Here is a 21,732-nt window from a genome sequence, read left to right on the forward strand (position 1 = left end):
CGTAATATCCCACTGGCACGTTGTTCACTGTCACCACCTCATCTCCTCATTATGGCACCTCATCTCCTCATTACCATAGGTTCTAATAGGTTAGTTCGGCTTAAGAGTCTAAATCCAAAGCAGGTGTCTGTATCTGATTTGTACAGGGTCACCTTCAGATTCTTGTACTGATTGCTGCTCATAGTGACGTCCACAGAGTCAAGACCAAGGACATGGAGTGTGGGTCAAGCTGGGTACTCTGCTGAGGTTGGAGCTGGGCTAGGGGCTGCGCAGGGGGGCAAGCTGCTGTGGCTAGGGGTTGAGTAGTGGGCCAGGCATTGGGTTTAGAAGGTATCTTCTCCACCTCTTCCTGACAGATGATTTTCTCCAGTCTCTCCTTCAACTCAGACACACTCCTTGTCACATCCTTGAACCATAGACGTGGGCAACAGGAGGGGCTATGTACACCCTTAGAGTCCAGCTGGGCAATGAGACACTGGACAATCTGGAGGAAGTGGATGTGATCCTCTGTGTGTGAGAGCTGCTCCAGCTCAGCGCCTCTGCTCCCCAGCTCAGCAACCTCCTGTTTCAGTCGCTCCTGGCGTCCTTCAGACCCACTCACTGCTGCCCTCTCCTGGGGTCTGATCAGCTCCTTCACCTCAGAGCACCTTCTCTCAATGGAGTGGATCATCTCAGTAAAGATCCTATCACTGTTCTCCACTGCTTCATCTGTAAAGGGTGTTATGTGGAACACACACAGTTTAATATCTCACACAGTTTAATAAATAGAAAACAGATTAAACTTCTTCAGTATAGGGGGCAGTTTTGGGGGCAGTTTTTGAGGTCATTGTGCTTTCCAATGTTTTTCTATGGGAAACCTGATTTATTAGGGCCCATATTGCAGTTCCTATGGCTTCCACTAGATGTCAACAGTCTTTAGAAATTGTTTGATGTTTTTCTTTTGAGAAATTAAGAAGTAGTCCTGTTCTTTATATGTGTCACTCAGAAGGTTGGATTGTGCAGTCAGATGGAACTGAGTAAATAGTATTTTGGTGCTCTTGAACAAGAGCGCGCTCCATGTTGTTTTTCTTCGGTTTTGGAAACTGTTTATCAAGTCTTAAATTTGATTGATTATTTGCATTTTAGGGTACCTGAGGTTGGATTAAAAACGCTGATTGAAATATTTGGACCAAGTTTACAGGTAATTTATTAGACATTTTGTAGTCATGTTGGGCGAGTTGCAACCAGTGTATATCTGAATCAAACGCGCCAAATAAATTGACATTTTGGGGATATAAATAAGGAATTTATCAAACAAAACGACCACTCATTGTGTCACTGAGACATTTGGGTTTGCAAAAAGATGAAGATCTTCAAAGGTAAGGCATTTATTATATTGTTATTTCTGACTTTTGTGTTGCACCAGCCTGGTTGAAAAATGATTTTCATGTTTTTGTATGCGAGGTGCTGTCCTCAGATAATCGCATAGTGTGCTTTCGCCGTAAAGCCTTTTTGAAATCTGGCGGCTGGATTAACAAGACGTTAAGCTTTATTTTGATGTATTACACTTATATTTTCGTGAATGTTGAATATTTATATATTTCTGTAGTTTGAATTTGGTGCTCTGCAATTTCTCCGATGTTGTCAAATCGATCCCGCTAACGGGATTGGCGCTTTAAGGGATCCCTAAGAGGTTTTAAACAATTGCAAATGCAGCTACTTTACTGTTATTCTGGCTGCACTTTTTGACATGACTGTAAATTAGCCGTAATTGGCTAGCTAGCAAGCAAGGGATAAGAACGTTGCCAGCCATTTAAATCAAACGACTGGGTCGCGTCCATAGATAAAGAAAAAAAAAAAAACTGAACGACTGGGTCGCATCTCTAGCAACCCTAGATTTGTGTCGGGACTACTTCTTGTGGAAAGATGAAATAGTAGGCCTATGAATAGATTCATAAAAATATGTATGGTTTGCCGACCTGTGCCAATATATCCTCCAAACACCGGCTTCGAGGGCATTATCACTTAAATACAACATACCCCTGGGGTGCCTTGTTGCTATTATAAACTGGTTACCACTGTAATTAGAACAATAAAAAGTATACCACAGCTTTCAGCCAATCAGCATTCAGGGATCAAACCAGGTTTATACATTTTAAATCCCCTTTGCGCATGTGCATAACTATAGATAGATAACTATAGATAAATCTGACAGGAGAGTTTGAGTGATGAAAGTTGGACTGAGGATCTTGAAATATCTGAACAAGAAACACTTGGATGAACATAAAAAAAACAAATGTCGGTCTATTTTTTGGCAATTGTGCTGTTATTATATGCCAGATGGTAAGACTACAACCCATTTGCAACATTCATTTATCATGTCAATAGGCAAAGGCTACAGACTAAAATCTGTGTTTATGATTGTAATTACATTTTACCATAGTTTGCTTAGCTAAAGGCAGGTAGCCTATAGCCTCTAATGGGCCTACAATAGCCTGCTGCAATAGGCTATTGAGGATGGGGTCATAATTTAAATCACTGAATTAAATATTAACTATCAGGAGTCAAAGTAAGACCCAAGTGCAGACTGTGTGAAGTAACAATGTTTATTGTAACCACAGGGCAGGCAAACAACAGGTCAAGGCAGGCAGGGGTCGACAATCCAGAGCAGAGGCCAAGGTACAGGACGGCAGGCAGGCTCAGGTCAGGCAGAGGTTGGTAATCCAGAAGTGGAGCAACGGTACAGGATGGCAGGCAGGCTCAGAGACAAGCAGTGGTCAGGCGGGCGGGTACAGGGTCAGGACAGGGAAAGGTCAAAAACCAGGAGGTCAAGAAAAGCGAGACTAGGGGAAACCCTGGAGCTGAGCCAAACCGCTGGTAGGCTTGAAAAAACAAGACGAACTGGCAACAGACAGACAGAAAACACAGGTATAAATACACAGGGGATAATGGGGATAATGGGCGACACAAGCACAAGGACAGGCACAATTTGGCATACACATTAATAGGTTACCTGATGGCCAACAGAGATAAATGTATAATTCTCCACATTTAGCCTAATGTCAGTTTCATTGAGGACTTTTCCCCATAAAAAGAACCATGCAGAAGGAGTTCCATTAATTCCATTCAAATTTCCACTCGGGCAGCCCTGGAGACCCAAGAACTGAGCATACATAAAGCACTTCGCGGGATACCGTTTTCTTTAAGCAGTAAATATTAGAATGCAGTTTATACCACCTCCAAGTGAATTTATGTAATGTGCTCTAGTGCGCCCAAAGTCGTTTTCCAGGGATTTGTATCCGTTCTTTCTTGATGTGCATCAGTTCTAGCATATTATTATGTTTTATGGAAAAAGGGGTTGGAAATAGGTGTCTCCATAATGACAATCTAAATGGCCTACATACAACTGGTAAAAAGTTGTCACAACGTGCACACGTGCTGCTCTCTCGCCTCTCGTTCACGTGACTCAGTCAATAACTGTAGTGCTCTCTCAACACACATACACAGAGATGGGGGATATGCCATTGCAGATTATGAGACAGCAGCTGGCAATTAATTATTGGGTCAATTTACAGGGACATGGGGTGTATCATCCTGCAAAAGGGATTTTACAGGCATGCTGGGAACATGAGCGAAGACAGAACACAAGCTTTGGGTGGGTGGGTGTACTGTCCTTCTCTCAGCACATATCAAAGCTACAGGCTGAAGTTAAATCTAGACTTGGTTTCCTCTATCGAAATCGCTCCTATTTCACCCCAGCTGCCAAACTAACCCTGATTCAGATGACCATCTTACCCATGCTAGATTACGGAGACATCATTTATAGATCGGCAGGTAAGGGTGCTCTCGAGCGGCTAGACGTTCTTTACCATTCGGATTTGCCACCAATACTCCTTATAGGACACATCACTGCACTCTATACCCCTATGTAAACGGGTCATCTCTGTATACCCATCGCAAGATCCACTGGTTGATGCTTATTTATAAAACCCTCTTAGGCCTCACTCCCCCTATCTGAGATATCTACTGCAGCCCTCATCCTCCACATACAACACCCATTCTGCCAGTCACAGTCTGTTAAAGGTCCCCAAAGCGCACACATCCCTGGGTCGCTCCTCTTTTCAGTTTTGCTGCAGCTAGCGACTGGAATGAACTGCAACAAACACTCAAACTGGACAGTTTTATCTCAATCTCTTCATTCAAAGACTCGATCATGGACACTCTTACTGACAGTTGTGGCTGCTTTGTGTGATGTATTGTTGTATTGTATTGTTGTCTCTACCTTCTTGACCTTTGTGCTGTTGACTGTGCCCAATAATGTTTGTACCATGTTTTGTGCTGCTACCATGTTGTGTTGCTACCATGTTGTTATGTTGTGTTGCTACCATGCTGTGTTGTCATGTGTTGCTGCCTTGCTATGTAGTTGTCTTAGGTATCCCTTTATTTAGTGTTGTGTTATCTCTCTTGTTCTGATGTGTGTTTTGTCCTATATTTATATTGTATATTTGTTTTTTAATCCCAGGTCCCAATCCCCGCAGGAGGCCTTTTGCGTTTTGGTAGGCCGTCATTGTAAATAATAATTTGTTCTTAACTGACTTGCCTAGTTAAATAAAGGTTAAATTAAAAATGAAAAAAAATAGCAAGGGAAGGCATTTACTTCAAGTACAGAGGAAAGTCATGGAGAGGACGACGGCAGGAAGGGACAGAAGAGATGAGGCTATTTTTACAAGATTAAGGGTGGGACACAGCCAGTCCTTAAATGTGATAGGAAAGCATCCAAAAGGAAAGTGTTATTATTGCCAGGAAACAGAGACCATGGAGCATGTATTGCTACAGTGTGGGCAGTATTAAAGGGAAAGAGAGAGGCTGAGATCTGGCATGAGGGAGAAGGGGATAGAGGAAATTAGTTTAAAGAGTAGAACGTCATTGGATATAGTCTCAAATATTTTGTTCTATTTTTTAAGCGCAATGGAGCTGGCAGTTAGGATTTAGTTTCTCCCTGTCTCTGGCCCTCACCCAGTACAGTAGGTGGCGGTAATGCACCATAACGTTGGATTCCAACCGTCGATAAACCCCACCGAAGAAGAAAACACACACACACACACACACACACACACACACACACACACACACACACACACACACACACACACACACACAGACACACACACACACACACACACACTCACACACACAGACACACACACACACACACACACAGACACACACACACACAGACACACACACACACACAGACACACACACAGACACACACACACACACACACAGACAGACACACACACACACAGACAGACACACACAGACACACACACACACACAGACACACACACACACACACACAGACACACACACACACACACAGACACACACACACACACACAGACACACACACACACACACACACACACACAGACACACACACAGACACACACACACACACACACACACAAAAACACACACACACACACAGACAGACACACACACACACACACACACAGACACACACAGACACACACACACACACACACACACACACACACAGACACGCACAGACACACACACACACACACACCTACACACACACACACACACACAGACACACACACAGACACACACACACACACACACACACAGACACGCACACACACACACACACACACACACACACACACACACAGACACAAACACACACACACGCAGACACACACACACAGACACACACACACACACACACACATAGACACACACACACTCTAACCACCACTAGAGGGATATCTTCAACCACCAACTTACCATCCTGAGACAAGGCCGAGTATAGCCCACAAAGATCTCCGCCACGGCACAACCCAAGGGGGGGGGGGGGGGGGGGGGGCGCCAACCCAGACAGGAAGATCACATCAAGTGACTCAACCCACTCAAGTGACGCACCCCTCCTAGGGACGGCATGGAAGAGCACCAGTAAGCCAGTAACTCAGCCCCTGTAATAGGGTTAGAGGCAGAGAATCACAGTGGAAAGAGGGGAACCGGCCAGGCAGAGAGAGCAAGGGCGGTTCGTTGCTCCAAAGCCTTTCCGTTCACCTTCACACTCCTGGGCCAGACTACACTCAATCATATGACCCACTGAAGAGATGAGTCTTCAGTAAAGACTTAAAGGTTGAGACCGAGTTTGCGTCTCTGACATGGGTAGGCAGACCATTCCATAAAAATGGAGCTCTATAGGAGAAAGCCCTGCCTCCAGCTGTTTGCTTAGAAATTCTAGGGACAATTAGGAGGCCTGCGTCTTGTGACCGTAGCGTACGTGTAGGTATGTACGGCAGGACCAAATCAGAGAGATAGGTAGGAGCAAGCTCATGTAATGCTTTGTAGGTTAGTAGTAAAACCTTGAAATCAGCCTCTATGTTTTGTTCGAGTTTAAAAGTAGAAAGTTTGCAGCCATTCACTTCCTTATGTCTGAAACACAGACTTCTAGCGAGGGCAATTTTGGGGCTTCACCATGTTTCATTGAAATGTATAGCTGTGTGTCATCCGCATAACAGTGAAAGTTAACATTATGTTTTTGAATGACATCCCCAAGAGGTTAAATATATTGAAAACAATAGTGGCCTAAAACTGAACCTTGAGGAACCCCCAAAATTTACAGTTGATTTATCAGAGGACAAACCATTCACAGAGACAAGCTGATATCTTTCCGACAGATAAGATCTAAACCAGGCCAGAACTTGTCCGTGTAGACCAATTTGGGTTTCCAATCTCTGCAAAAGAATGTGGTGATTGATGGTATCAAAAGCAGCACTAAGGTCTAGGAGCACGAGGACAGATGCAGAGCCTCGGTCTAATGCCATTAAAAGGTCATTTACCACCTTCACAAGTGCAGTCTCAGTGCTATGATGGGTTCTAAAACCCAACTGAAGCGTTTCGTATACATTGTTTGTCTTCAGGAAGGCAGTGAGTTGCTGCGCAACAGCCTTTTCAAAAAATTTTGAGAGGAATGGAAGATTCGATAAAGGCCGATAGTTTTTTTATTTTCTGGGTCAAGGTTTGGCTTTTTCAAGAGAGGCTTTATTACTGCCACTTTTAGTGAGTTTGGTACACATCCGGTGGATAGAGAGCCATTTATTATGTTCAACATAGGAGGGCCAAGCACAGGAAGCAGCTTTTTCCGTAGTTTAGTTGGAATAGGGTCCAGTATGCAGCTTGAAGGTTTAGAGGCCATGATCATTTTCATCATTGTGTCAAGAAATATGGTACTAAAACACTTGAGTGTCTCCCTTCATCCTAGGTCCTGGCAGAGTTGTGCAAACTCAGGACAACTGAGCTTTGAAGGAATACGCAGATTTAAAGATGAGTCCGTAATTTGCTTTCTAATAATCATGATCTTTTCCTCAAAGAAGTTCATGAATTTATTACTGCTGAAGTGAAAGCCATCCTCGCTTGGGGAATGCTGCTTTTTAGTTAGCTTTGCGACAGTATCAGAAAGAAATTTCGGATTCTTCTTATTTTCCTCAATTAAGTTGGAAAAATAGGATGATCGAGCAGCAATGAGGGCTCTTCGATACTGCACGGCACTGCTGCCAACACACTGACTCAACTCCAGCCACTTTAATAATGGGAATTGATGTAAAATATATCACTAGCCACTTTAAACAATGCTACTTAATATAATGTTTACATACCCTACATTATTTATCTCATTGGAATACGTATATACTGTACTCTATATCATCTACTGCATCTTTATGTAATACATGTATCACTAGCCACTTTAAACTGTGCCACTTTGTTTACATACTCATCTCATATGTATATACTGTACTCGACACCATCTACTGCATCTTGCCTATGCCGCTCTGTACCATCACTCATTCATATATCTTTATGTACATATTCTTTATCCCTTTACACTTGTGTGTATAAGGTAGTAGTTTTTGGAATTGTTAGCTAGATTACTCGTTGGTTATTACTGCATTGTCGGAACTAGAAGCACAAGCATTTCGCTACACTCACATTAACATCTGCTAACCATGTGTATGTGACAAATAAAATTTGATTTGATTTGATTTCGAAGCTAGTCGGAAGACTTCCAGTTTGGTGTGGCGCCATTTCCGTTCCAATTTTCTGGAAGCTTGCTTCAGAGCTCGGGTATTTTCTGTGTACCAGGGAGCTAGTTTCTTTTGAGTAATGTTTTAAGTTTTTAGGGGTGCAACTGCATCTAGGGTATTGCACAAGGTTAAATTGAGTTCCTCAGTTAGGTGGTTAACTGATTTTTGTCCTCTGACGCTTTTGGGTAGGCAGAAGGAGTCTGGAAGGGCATCAAGGAATCTTTGGGTTGTCTGTGAATTTATAGCACGACTTTTGATGCTCCTTGGTTGGGGTCTGAGCAGATTATTTGTTGCAATTGCAGACGTAATAAAATGGTGGTCCGATAGTCCAGGATTATGAGGAAAAACATTAAGATCCACAACATTTATTCCATGGGACAAAACTAGGTCCAGAGTATGACTGTGACAGTGAGTAGGGCCAGAGACATGTTGGACAAAACCCACTGAGTCGATGATGGCTCTGAAAGCCTTTTGGAGTGGGTTTGTGGACTTTTCCATGTGAATATTAAGTCACCAAAATTTTGAATATTATCTGCTATGACTACAAGGTCCAATAGGAATTCAGGGAACTCAATGAGGAATGCTGTATATGGCCCAGGAGGCCTGTAAACAGTAGATATAAAAAATGATTGAGTAGGCTGCATAGATTTCATGACTAGAAGCTCAAAAGATGAAAACGTCTTTTTTTTTTTGTAAAATGAAATTTGCTATCGTAAATGTTAGCAACAGCTCCGCCTTTGCGGGATGCACGGGGGATATGGTCACTAGTGTAACCAGGAGGTGAGGCCTCATTTAACACAGTAAATACATCAGGCTTAAGCCATGTTTCAGTCAGGCCAATCACATCAAGATTATGATCAGTGATTAGTTAATTGACTATAACTGCCTTTTTAGTAAGGGATTTAACATTAATAAGTAGCCCTATTTCGAGATGTGAGGTATCATGATCTCTGTCAATAATGGCAGGAATGGAGGAGGTCTTTATCCTAGTGAGATTGCTAAGGCGAACACCGCCATGTTTAGTTTTGCCCAACCTAGGTCAAGGCACAGACACGGTCTCAATGGGGATAGCTGAGCTGACTACACTGAGTGTGCTAGTGGCAGACTCCACTAAGCTGGCAGGCCTGCACCCTATTTAATTGTGGAGCTATTGTAACAAAGACACTTTGTCAAGAAGCAGCTGAACCGTTTAATAAAACAACAAACATGGACCAAAACAACATAACAGTAACATCTTTGCATAAACACAGGATCAATACTGACTGGGGAAGGAACCTATCTGGAATGCCAGATATAGAGGAGGTAATAAGTGAGGTAATGGAGTCCAGGTGTGCCTCATGATGATGTGCAGGTGCACATAATGATAGATGCCAAGTGTGTGTAATGATGAATCCCAGGCGAACGCCGGAGGGGAGGAGTGGGAGTAGATGTGACAAATATAAAATGCACATTAAACACAATATATATACTAACCAAAAATATAAACACAACATGCAACTATTTCTTATAAGGAAATCAGCCTATTGAAATAAATTCTTCGGGCCCTAATCTATGGATTTCACGACTGGGCAGGGGTGCAACTAGGGCATATGCCCACCCACTTGGGAGCCAGGCCCAGACATTCAGAATTAGTTTTTCCCCACAAAAGTGCATTATTCATACAGAAATAGTCCTCAGTTTCATCAGCTATCCGGGTGGCTGGTTTCAGACGCTCCCGCTGGTGAAGAAGCCGGATGTGGAGGTCCTAGGCTAGTGGGGTTACACATAGTCTGCGGTTGAGAGGCCGGTTGGACATACTGCCAAAATTCTCTAAAAATCACATTGAAGGTGGCTAATGGTAGAGAAATTAACATTAAATTATCTGGCAACAGGTCTAGTGGACATTACTGCAGTCAGCATGCCAATTTCATACGCCCTCAAAACTTGAGACATCTGTGGCATTATGTTGTGACAAAACTGCACATTTTAGAGTGGCCTTTTGTCTCCAGCACAAGGTGCACCTGTGCTGTTTAATCAGAAATATGAAGAAAAAAAATAGCATATAATGATGAATGTGTTTTGATGATTTTCTACTATAACATGGGTGACCATTGTTTTTAAGTTGTGAGTGGTGAAACACGAGTCATTATCTGTTCTTTTGATGTTATCTGTTCTTTTGATGTTGAGTCTTTGTCCAAGAAAGTGATGTTTGGGTATATACGTTATACTGTACATGCTTTGGTGCTGAATACATTCTGTTGTTACAGGTGTCAAGCTTATGGGCATATGGCAGCAGTGTGTAGAAGGGAGGTTCCTAGGTGTGAAAAGTATGGTAGGTAGGACTAGATATATTTAAAAAGTGGAGTAGGGTGGTGTTTTTTTTGTGAGTGTAGGATTAGATGGTAGGGTGTTTGTTGCATTTTTTCTAGTGTAAAGGGAGGTATACTCCAGTCTAGTAAGTGGCGGTAATGCAACATTTATTGGATGCCAACCGCCGTTAAACCTTATCGAAGAAGAACGAAGTTCAACGACAATTTGACACGGAAGTGATACAACGGTCTAAATTAGCATTTTGTGTACACACTAGTTCTTACAAAAGCTATTGTAACTAGATATTTTAGTAAGAGCATGGTGTGCAATTGCACCTTATCGATCAATGTATGATAAATAGACGCAATATATTGCACGAGACAGGGCAGGGAGAGCTCGGTTAGCAAATCAACTACAGTAACGTAATCTAGCTAGCCAGATAAACAACCCTGCAGCTTTAGATCAATGCATATTTTGGGGATGGAGTTGGTCTAACGTCTAGAAAACAAAGGGACGTGTCGAAAATGGGTGCATTTTACTGTGCGATATGTAGGCAAACATCTTTCTCCGGAAAAGCACACATCTTCGGAAAAAGTCACCAGAGCAAACTCAAAGTGGTCCTTGTTAAATTCCTCGAGAAGGTAAAATTGGCAACTGCCTGCCTCATCAATGCCAGCTAGCTAACGTTAGCTACGCCTAGCTACTACAAATGTTTGTATCCTGCTCAATGAGATGCAAATCATATAAACTATTCCTGAAAGACATGCCTGTGTTTTACAGGTGAAAGAGGCGCGTCGAACGATAAAAAATCCCCAGGTGGAGAGGTTCGATTGCACTCAGCACAAACGCAAATGTTGGTGTTACTGCTGCGGCCTTGAGGTGGAGAGAGACGTCACTGATGGCGACATCACTGTGTTGTTCGGGGGCTTGTTGGAACACATGGCCAGGTAAGATGCAGTACTAACTAATGTAATTAATGTTCATGTTAATATAAAGATGGGACGCTTTCACGCAGTTTTTATTTGCTTTTCTCTATTAATTAATGGACTTTTCTGATGGCTGGCATTATTATTGACCAATGTGCTTGTAAAAATGTGGTTTGGCATATTTCTCAGGGGTCAATTGTCATTTCAGGCCTGACCACAGGAAGGGCACCCACACATTCTGGTGGGAGAACAAAGCTGATCCCAAATTGAGGGACAAGTTTATAATCACAGAAAATGAAATGGAGAGGTAAGAACTCCTCTACCGTTAGCTAAAAGTTGTTTTAGCCTACAAGTTCACTTTGGAAAATGTGTAATATGCCTCAACCTTTTTGTTTTCATTTTAGATTTAAAACGGAGGTGGCAAAAGCTTTAGGCTCATTTGAGGATAAGGAGGATGGGCTTATCAAGCAGGTAGGACATGAAATAACTTTTAAAGAGTGATATAATTGCATTGTATGACTTTCTAGAGGAAAAAGGGCCACATTCACAAAGCGTCTCAAAGTAGGTATACTGACCTAGGATCAGGTCTCGCCTCTTATTCATTGACTTAAAAGGCAAAACTGATCCTGGAAAGGCACTCCGACTGAGACACTTTGTGAATACGGGCCCTGACGTTTTCCTCTAGAAGACATGTAATGAATGCTCTTTTAGTGACTGAGATGTATTATTAATACTGGTCCATACTGTGAATGTGAGAACTCTGTTCTAGCCATGGTGACATCTGACTGTGGGTGTTTGTCCCCTAGCAAGCCACTCATATCCGAGCTCAGGAACAGCATCGCCAGGAGGTCCTTCAGTCTCTCATAGAGGTTTGTTTACCCAGGATGCAACAACAGTATCCATATCGCTGTGACCTCCCTAGTTTGATCAAGTGTGATATTTGTAGTGCGATGGTATCAAAATTGCACTGTATTCCCTACATGGTGCACTACTTTTGACTAGGACTCATTGTGCACTACTTTTGACCAGAGCTATATGTATAGGGTGCCATTTGGGACAATCTGATACACCTTTTATATTCAATAATGTTTTGTACATACACTGAACAAAAGTATAAATGTAACATGTAAAGTGTTGGTCCCATGTTTCACGAGTTGAAATCAAAGATCCCAGACATTTTCCATACGCACAAAAAGCTTATTTCTCTAAAATGTTGTGCACAAATTTGTTTAAAACCCTGTTAGTGAGCATTTCTCCTTTGTCAAGATAATCCATCCACATGCCTGGTGTGGCATATCAAGAAGCTGATTAAACAGCACGACCATTACACTTGTGCTTGGGACAATACAAAGTCCAATTGTGTTGTGACAACTGCACAATGTCAAGATGTCTCAAGTTTTGAGGGAGTGTGCAATTGACATGCTGACTGCAGGAATGTATACCAGAGCTGTTGCCAGATAATGTTGTTCATTTCTCTACCATGAGCCGCATCCAACATAGTTTTTGAGAATTTGGCAGTACGTCCAATCGGACTCACAACCGCAGCCCATGTGTATGGTGTCGTATGGGTGGGCGGTTTGCTGATGTCAACGTTTTGAAAAGAGTGCTCTATGGGGGTGGTGGGGTTATGGTATGGGCAGGCATAACCTTGGGACAACAAACACAATTGCATTTTCCCGATGGCATGAATGCATCGGTGTGACGAGATCCCGAGGCTCATTTTTAAGGTATCTGTGACCAATAGATGCGTATCTGTATTCCCAGTCATGCGAAATTCATAGATTAGGGCCTAATGAATTTATTTCAATTGACTGATTCCCTTATAGGAACTGTAACTCAGTAAAATTGTTACATGTTGCATTTATATTTTTATTCAGTATAGATGCTCTGATGTAAGTTCACATTTTGTCACATTATTGGAAGCTATGAGGTAAAGTTACGCCATGTTGTTGGAGTCTGGTGTATGAACCACTGTTGGCTTTTCCTGAATCAACCTCAGCCTAAGGCAGAGCTGGAGCTATCGAACACAGAGGGCCCTTGCAACTCAGTGGACGAGGCTTCCAGGTAAGACGTTGTTGTCCTTCTATAAGATGGTGTTAATGTTATTGTACTGTAGTTCTAATGATATACTGGGGTTTGTTCAGTAGGACACTGTAGCAGAATGTTTTGAAGCAGTGAACAAAAAATTGTTTATTGGACAAGTCCAGGTAGTCCCTTCCTGTTTGTCGATTACCCAATCCCAAATTGACCCCTAAACCCCACCCTACTGTGGTTGTTCCACTAAAAGTTTTGTGATTATGCTGAGGTAATTTGTGGTTTAGTATGGTACCCTGTGTCACCACTTCATTGCTCCAGACCAGCGCAAGGGGGAGTTAGAGCACTGATTATGCTTTTGTGTCCTACTGTGTCTCTAATTGATGGGAGATATAAACCTAAATAGAAACTGATAATTGTACATGACTTCAGTATTACTTACTAAAACTTTTACACTAAGGTTTTTATTTTATTTTGTTAGGATTATTTGCTCTTACTGTAGCCCACTCCTGACCGGTCACGTTGTACAGCGCCTGAGTGGCTCAACGTTTAAGACACTGCTAAGCAGTGCAAGCTGTGTTGCTACAGATGCTGGTTCAACACCTGTGCCGGCTTGACTGGGAGACCCATGAGAACTAGGTTTTTGGTTTCTCTCCCTCTAAAAACAGAAATAATTAATTCTAAATAACAAACAGGCTTTATTTACAAATTAGTAACAATGTCTCACCCCATGTTCAAGAATGGCCTTTTTCCTCACTCAATTTCCGTTATTTGAAAACAAAATCATCTCCAAAATAGTATTTTTTTTAAACAAAGTGATTTATTAATTTAGAAGTATATAAAAGCCCCTTGGACATTCTCACAGATATTAACCCTGTTATTAGCAGGACAATAAATATTGGTCATGGCTCCAACTTTCCAATATTCTTTCTGTTGGTCTTTTAATAAATACATTTTTGGGTATCCTGACCTGGACACCATGTACAGTATTATAATATCCCATTATGGGCTATTAGCAGGACAATATACCTTTACCAACACCTCTCTGTATTTATACTTTGTGGATGGGGCCTCCCCAGTGGCGCAGCTGTCTAAGTCACCCCAATGCAAAATGCGTTGCCACAGATGCGGGTTTGATACCCGTGCCGGCTGCCACCGGGAGAACCAGGAGGCGGCTTTTGGTTTTAATTTAGAATCCTCAAATCCTCTATTATTGGCGGAGAGTACCGTAGGCGACATGAGTCTCACTAGTGTTGAGTAATGTTCTGTTTTATTTATTTAAAGAGCATATTGAAGTTAGAAGCAATAGGATTTGAAGCATTTTCCTATAACTATTTCGCGCTGCTCTAAGACAAACATGTGGACTGGTCTCGATAAATCAATTCGATTTTTATTTTGACTGAATCTGTTTGGGTATTTGTTAGACTAAAATTATGGTAGAGAAATGTTATGCTCTTAGTGTAACCTTTTTTAACAAGGCAAGTCAGTTAACAGCCTACTCCTTTGGAAACAGAGGGTTTTTCTTGGAATAGAAACACCATAATATTAAGCAATATTTCTTAATCATTCCCATTTACTATGTTCTTACAAAAGTTTTCTGCTATTGAAGGCTATCAAATGCTTCTCAAAGATGCCCTCTGGTGGTCAAATTAGCACTAACTAGCATTTAATGGTACCAGTGGTTGGCACTTAAATAATGTGCCATAGAATTCTGCAGCACCATGCAACCTGTGCTGCACTACGCTGCAACTTTTAAATGACAAAGCACTGTATGCACTTGTGGAGACCTAAGAGGATATGTATAAGCAATATGGTTAAACGTCCACCTAGCCTATCAGTGAGCAAGTGGAGCTGTCAAATCCTCTGATCCTTAAAAGTGATAAGGGTCTAGTGGTCGATTTGGGATTTCACCTGTTTAGTCCTTAGTTAACATGGCCCAGATGTTTTCCCAAATTGAACCTACAACCTCTAAATCCCATTGCTCGAAGGTCTTTCCAAATGGCTGAAATATCCCCCTATATGTTTTGCCTCACTTAGCTTAGTAAACTAATTTAACATTATTTGCATGGATATTGTAACATACAGTAAAATGTAAATTCAGTTAATCAGGTAGAAGCTGTTGGTACACCATGGACCAGGGCAGATATATTATAGACATCAGGGTCTCCTTGCATTTGTAAAGCTTACAGAATGCACCTGTAAATGGGCTGTATGTAATATTATTCAAGTAATCTGTGTCTTTGTGAGTTCTGTATCACCTAATTTGAACTTTGGCAGTAGCTCTCACTTCAGGGCCCCTGGATCCGATGAGCAGGCCAGGTCTGGTCGGGTCGACCAAATGGTGGCCAGGCAGTGGGCAGGCCCTGGACAGGGCCTGACCTTCATTGGCTACCAGGTACGCTGACACGTTGCTCGTCAATCATGACAACTATATTTTCTCTTCATGAGTAAGTGACCTGTCAAATAATAAAATACTTTACTAATATTATTTCCTTTTGGATGGCAGGATTCATCCAACAGTGGAAATGTTCACACAGGTAATTGAAAATGAAAACGATACTTCAGCATCTATTAGTCACTGTATTGTTGTCTAAGTTGGTGAATAGGTTTTGATGACTGTTGTAGGAGCCATCCCTCCATGGTTACAGGAGGACCCCAATGAGGGCAGGTCTGGGACAATGGAGCAGGCGATCGGTCCATCACTCCAGGACTTCCTCAAACAGAGTAGGTCCTTTAGGGTTCAGACAAACACAGATGAAATCGTGTATGACATATCATTGTCCGTTTTAATCCGACTTAAGTCAACTATTTTTCGGACGAGTTGCATATGTGAAAAGACGGACCATTTTTCCCTTTGTGTCGTTCAATCATTTTCATTGTCATTACTGGATGGATGGATGACACCCATTGAAAAAGCACCGACTCAAACTACCATTTTACAAATCCACCCACTAATTACTTAACTCCTCAAGTAGACAGTTAATTTTTGGGACCACCTGGTGAAAGGGCTCTAAATTCAGTCCGTACTAGGTTTGGTTTTGACCACAGCCCATTTAGTCCTTGGTAGATCAGGGTCGTGTGCAATCTGTAGACCTGGGCTCGTATACCCGATAGCGTTGGAACTTAGGCTTGAATGTTTTTAAAAATGCATCTTTCCCACAACAGAGTAACATGCGTTTCCCAAAACAGCATGCAGAGAGAAGTCAAAGTGCGTCGTTGGAGCATAAGATCAAAAGAAAGGCAGTGCTGCTCTCAGACCAGCTTTGTCAATTAAAATCTTACCTTTAATATAAGAATGCTTTCAATATTTAATGCAGTCATCTCGATTTTCATTTGACATATCAAAATTGCAAAGACATTGGCCATGTATTTATAGTTAACTATGTTCTGAAGTTATCGGTGGTCAGAGAAACGGGTAAACCTTGTGGATCTTCCGATGGCATTGAGGAGTATACCACCTCAGTCACTGGCTTTATCAATAAGTGCATTGAGGACGTCGTCCCCACAGTGACTATGTACTTACCCCAACCAGAAGCCATGGATTACAGGCAACATTCGCACTGTGCTAAAGGCTAGAGCTGCCGCTTTCACGGAGCGGGACCGACGAACCATCACAGGAAAAGCGCCAATACAGGACTAAGATCGATACTACAACAGCTCCAACGCTCGTCGGCTGTGGCAGGGCTTCCAAACCATTAGGACTACAAAGGAAAGCACAGCCGAGAGCTGCCCAGTGACACAAGCCTACCAACACATGCATGTTCCAGATGACTGATCACGCTCTCCACAGCGAGTAAGACCTTTTAAACAGGTCAACTTGTACTCTGAGCATGCGCTGACCAACTGGCAAGTGTCTTCACTGCCCAAGAACACTAACCTGCCTAAATCACTACCGACCCGTAGCACTCATGTCTGTAGCCATGAAATGATTTGGAAGGCTGGTCATAGCTCACAAACACCATTATCAACAGATCCACAGATGATGCAATCTCCATTTCACTCCACACTGCCCTTTCCCACCTGGACAAAAGGAACACCTATGTGAGAATGCTATTCATTGACTACAGCTCAGCGTTCAACACCATAGTGCCCTCAAAGCTCATCACTAAGCCAAGGACCCTGGGACTAAACGCCTCCCTCTGCAACTAGATCCTGGACTTCCTGATGGGCAACCCCGAGGTGGTACGGGTAGGTAATATCTGCCACATGGGTGCCCCTCAGGTGCGTGCTTAGTTCCCTCCTGTACTCCCTGTTCACTCATGACTGCACGGCCAGGCACAACTCCAACACTATCGCTAAGTTTGCTGATGACACAACAGTGGTAGGCCTAATCACCGACAACGAGACCACCTATAGGGAGGTGGTCGGAGACCTGATCGTGTGGTGCCAGGGCAATCTCTCCCTCAACATGATCAAGACAAAGGAGATGATTGTGGATTACAGGAAAAGGAGGACCGAGCACGCCCCCATTCTCATCGACGGGGCTGTAGCAGAGCAGGTTGAGAGCTTCAAGTTCCTTGGCGTACACATCAACAAACAAACCTGGTCCAAGCACACCAAGACAGTTGTGAAGAGGGCGTGACAAAACCTATCCCCCCTTAAAAGACTGAAAAGATTTGGCATGGGTTCTCAGATCCTCAAAAGGTTCTACAGTTGCACCATCAAGAGCATCACTGCCTGGCAACTGCTCGGCCTCCGACCGCAAAGCACGAGAGGGTAGTGCGTACGGCCCAGTACATCATCACTGGGGCCAAGCTTCCTGCCATCCAGGACCTCTATACCAGGCGGTGTCAGAGTAAGGCCCTAAAAATTGTTAAACACTCCAGCCACAGACTGTTCTCTCTGCTACCACATGGCAAGCGGTACCGGAGTGCCAAGTCTAGGTCCAAGAGGCTTCTACCCCCAAGCTATAAGACTCCGGAACATCTAATCAAATGGCTACCCATTGCATTATTTTACTGCTGCCTTTAATTATTTGTTACTTTTCTTTTTTTATAGGTATTTTCTTACGAGCCCTAACCAACAATGTAAGCATTTCAAAGTTCTACACCTGGTTGTATTCGGCGCATGTGACAAGTGCAATTTGATTTTGTTTGTTTAGCGGAGATCTGTGTATAATGTGACGCAGGAGGGCAAAAAAAAAAGCATCTAACGACGCACTTAGCTGTTCTACGAGTGGTCTGAAGCAGGCATTTAGATTACGAGCGTTTTTAAAGTGCAACGTTAATAACTTTGGTTTTAGGAAACCGCTCAGATGTAACGATGCTTTTAACGAACTTGGCCTTAAGATGCTTTTTGGAAACTGGGCCCAGGGCTGTAATTTATTAGTCCAAACAGTTGCAAAATGGTATGATTTACAACTTAAACAAGTCTATTGGACAAATTGAGGTAGGTCCCTCCCCGTTTCGTTTTCTTCCGTTTGAAATGTTTTGCAACAGAATCGGCAAAATGAATACGCGACAATGTTTTGCAATGAAAAAATAACAATGAGCATTTCTTATTGGACAAGTCCAGGTTGTCCCTCTTTTGTTCAGTGCCAAATGAATACAACCCCTGACACTCATGTTGCCATCTCTCCCCACACAGAGGAGCAGGAGAAGCTGAAGAAACTCCCCCCTAACCGGGTGGGGGCAAACTTTGACCATAGCTCCCAGACAGATGCCAACTGGCTGCCCTCTTTCGGCCGGGTGTGGAACAGCGGACGCCGCTGGCAATCCAGGTGATGTACTTGTCCTGCAAAAACTGACTATACAGAGTTTCAATTTACATGGCACATGGAAGTGAAATCATCATCTTGTGTGAATTTAACTTTGTTTTGCTCTACTAGGCACCAGTTCAGAGAGGAAGAGGGACAGACCAACAGACAAAAGAGAAAGAGGGATCAGGGTGCTGAGGGAACAAAGAAACCAAACCGCCTGAACAGTGACTATAGTATGCATTGTACATAGAAATGTTACAGAACAAAGCAGTTAAAAAAACATGACATTTGTTTGGAAACCATGAAAAGCCTTTATTTCAGGATATAATGAACTAGGCTCAATTGTAAATTACCTTTAAATGTCAAGCTCACTATGCCCGTTTCAAATTTGATTCCCGGCCAATGTTTTTGGTACTTGTTTTAAAATAAAATAATGAACTGGACTACAGCCACGCCCCTGTGTCTCACATATGTAGTAGAATGTGGGGAGCGGCATTAGCCGTTAGTTGGGGCTGGGTCTAGTGAAATACTGTCCTAGTGTAAAGCATGCTTCCAGACTGGACCCTGGGGCCTTAGCATGGACCCTGGTCCACTTGTTGGTCTTTGCACTTTATTTCATTAGATGGCGTTTCGCCATCCTCAATCTTTGGGTTCCGTGGTTATTAACCTGTCTGAACATTAATGAAATAAAGTGCAAAGACAGCACTGACCCTGGGCCAGTTGTCCAAGGCCCCAGGGTTCCAGTCTGGAAGCACGCTTTCCACTGAAACCAGGACACTTTCGGTATTGCATTTTAGCTGAAGTCAAGTCCAAAAAGATGGCCGCGTAGAAGTCAAATGTGCAAATAAAACTTGTCATCATTGTACAAAAAACATCCATTAAATTATTCAAGTCATTTTTTTTTGTCACTCACACAGGCAAAGATACATTTTATATTCATCCACTGTCTATAATGTTTCTGGATGATGTGATGCCGTCAGTGCGCAGGTGTAATCGGCTCTCTATAAAACCCGATCTAGACAATCACGAAACGGCATGTGTGTAGAATACACAGAAAACAATGAACGCTGTCACTAGTTCAAACATTCACCTCAGTTGTCAGTGCCACAGCCCCCCTAAACCAGGGATCATCAACTAGATTTTATGTTGAGCAATGGTCAGGGGGCCGGAACATAATTACACATTTGTAAACTGCAAAAACCCCAAACAAATATTTCACTAAAATAATTTCAAACCTTGCTTTTACATGTGTATATGATCACACATCTCTACACTTTAGAACAGGTTTCCAACATTAAAATCACTTGGAGATGTGTTTTCAGTCTTATGTCCAACAAATAATATTTAGTTTTGCTCAAACTTGGGAGGGCCAAATAAAATCACCAGTTGGGGAACCCTGCACTAAACATTCTCCTCTCTGAGGTTTGGTGAGTGTTTTCTGGGTAGCAGTGTTTGCACCCGCAGTCCTTTATATCCCCTGCACTCTGGGCAGATGCGGACGTGAGTGCAGCCCTGTGGACCCAAAATGGCTTCCTGTGCCAGTCTATGAGACTGTGACTCCATAGGACCGCTGCCGCTGTTGTCCATCCCGCACACCATGCCGTTACTGAGGGTGCAAGTGGCTGTCTTGGTCCTGCCATGCTCCTCTGGGAGTGAAGTGTTTGTTTGTAGTAATATCCCTGGGCCTCGTAAACCATGCAGTGCCATACTGTCCTCGCACAGCAGGATCCCATGGAGAGCCCTCAGCATCTCTGTACACATGGACAACTAGAACAGAAAGGGCAGAACCATAAGTCCATCTTTTGAAACGAGATGGATTGCTGGTTATCAGTGCTTTGGTTTAAAGCTTTTTTCCCCTCCCCTTTACATTCTTTGCGAGGTCTAGGTTGAAATTTGTTTAACTTCAGATGTAAAGTTGCATTGTCAAGCAGGTGTGAAACCTTACATACTGAAGAACAAAAGCATAAATGTATGCAAATTGTAAAGTATTTTTGTCTGTCTTTCATTAGCAGCTTTTACCATGAATGCGAACGCCAGGGAAAATGCCTTTAAAAGATGTGTTGTTGGCTGTATAGTGCGCTGCTCTATAACGCTCCTAGGGTTGAATCACGGCCTGAGTGAAGATTGACTTAAGTGGGAGTTAGGATTTGACCCTAAGAGGGCAGCTGGCTACTAAGCTGGGAGAGCAGCTACAGATGACACCTCACCTCTGACCTCGGAGAGTGTTGCTGCACCCAGACAAACTCCAGCCCCGCCATGAACACAGCCAGCAGTAGACCAGGCAACAGGACAATAAAGACCCCACCTATATTCTCCATGCCCAGCCCTACCACAGAGAGAAGAGCTCTTAGTGGTTTAATGGTGATAAATTAGGCCGTGATTCAATCCAATCGCGGGTTAAAGGCAATGCGGCTTTTAAAGGCTATTTCAAATTGAGCCAGCATATGCAGTGTTTACCGTGAATGTAAGCTCCGCAAACACAGGAACATGGCCTTTAAAAGCTGCAATGCCTATGACCGGCGATCAGATTGAATCCCAGCCTTACTCTTTTGACATTGATGTGCATCACCATCGCTGTATATAGTTGTTGAATGCTTGGAGATTTTCCCCACAGTGTTGTCTTCTGTTGTGTACTATGTTAAATAAATATACTTGACTTTAAGTCAGCAGATTGTGGTTCCAATTC

General features: G+C 42.9%; 2 protein-coding genes across 8 annotated transcripts in view; one reads left to right on the forward strand and one right to left on the reverse strand.

Annotated features, from left to right (window-relative positions):
* Positions 1–10,377: 10,377 nt before the first annotated feature.
* cenatac (centrosomal AT-AC splicing factor) lies at positions 10,378–21,708 on the forward strand. Of its 6 annotated transcripts, none has more exons than XR_016483602.1 (11): positions 10,378–11,029; positions 11,169–11,335; positions 11,523–11,621; positions 11,719–11,785; positions 12,121–12,209; positions 13,314–13,378; positions 15,626–15,743; positions 15,855–15,885; positions 15,974–16,072; positions 18,935–19,067; positions 19,176–21,708. XR_016483602.1 is itself a non-coding variant. In XM_021617664.3 (11 exons), exons 1-11 carry the CDS (start codon positions 10,913–10,915, stop codon positions 19,294–19,296), a joined length of 1,080 nt encoding a protein of 359 aa, XP_021473339.2. In that variant the 5' UTR covers positions 10,378–10,912; the 3' UTR covers positions 19,297–21,708. The 6 variants fall into 6 exon arrangements, 4 of the variants coding, with proteins under 4 accessions (XP_021473339.2, XP_021473340.2, XP_090042198.1 ...); XR_016483603.1 differs by having other exon boundaries at positions 15,629–15,743; XM_021617664.3 differs by having other exon boundaries at positions 12,121–12,183.
* The window catches only part of LOC110533448 (glutamate receptor ionotropic, kainate 4), a 66,157-nt gene continuing 63,758 nt past the window's right edge, over positions 19,334–21,732 (reverse strand). For both annotated transcript variants that reach the window (XM_021617660.3, XM_021617662.3), the window contains 2 exons: positions 21,254–21,372; positions 19,334–20,813 (listed from right to left, as the gene is read on the reverse strand). In XM_021617660.3, coding sequence (XP_021473335.3) covers positions 20,448–20,813; positions 21,254–21,372 — 485 coding nt within the window. In that variant the 3' untranslated portion in view covers positions 19,334–20,447. The remainder of the gene's footprint in view (positions 20,814–21,253; positions 21,373–21,732) is intronic.

This window comes from Oncorhynchus mykiss, chromosome 10 (assembly GCF_057628025.1).
Source record: "Oncorhynchus mykiss isolate SJ-2025 chromosome 10, ASM5762802v1, whole genome shotgun sequence".
Classification (NCBI taxonomy): domain Eukaryota; kingdom Metazoa; phylum Chordata; class Actinopteri; order Salmoniformes; family Salmonidae; genus Oncorhynchus; species Oncorhynchus mykiss.

Coding starts and splice junctions, on each gene's coding strand:
- cenatac (XM_021617664.3), top strand. CDS start 10,913: ATGGGTGCATTTTACTGTGCGATATGTAGGCAAACATCTTTCTCCGGA. Junction 12,184..13,313: donor TCCTTCAGTCTCTCATAGAG/GTTTGTTTACCC, acceptor AATCAACCTCAG/CCTAAGGCAGAGCTGGAGCT. Junction 19,068..19,175: donor GGACGCCGCTGGCAATCCAG/GTGATGTACTTG, acceptor TTGCTCTACTAG/GCACCAGTTCAGAGAGGAAG.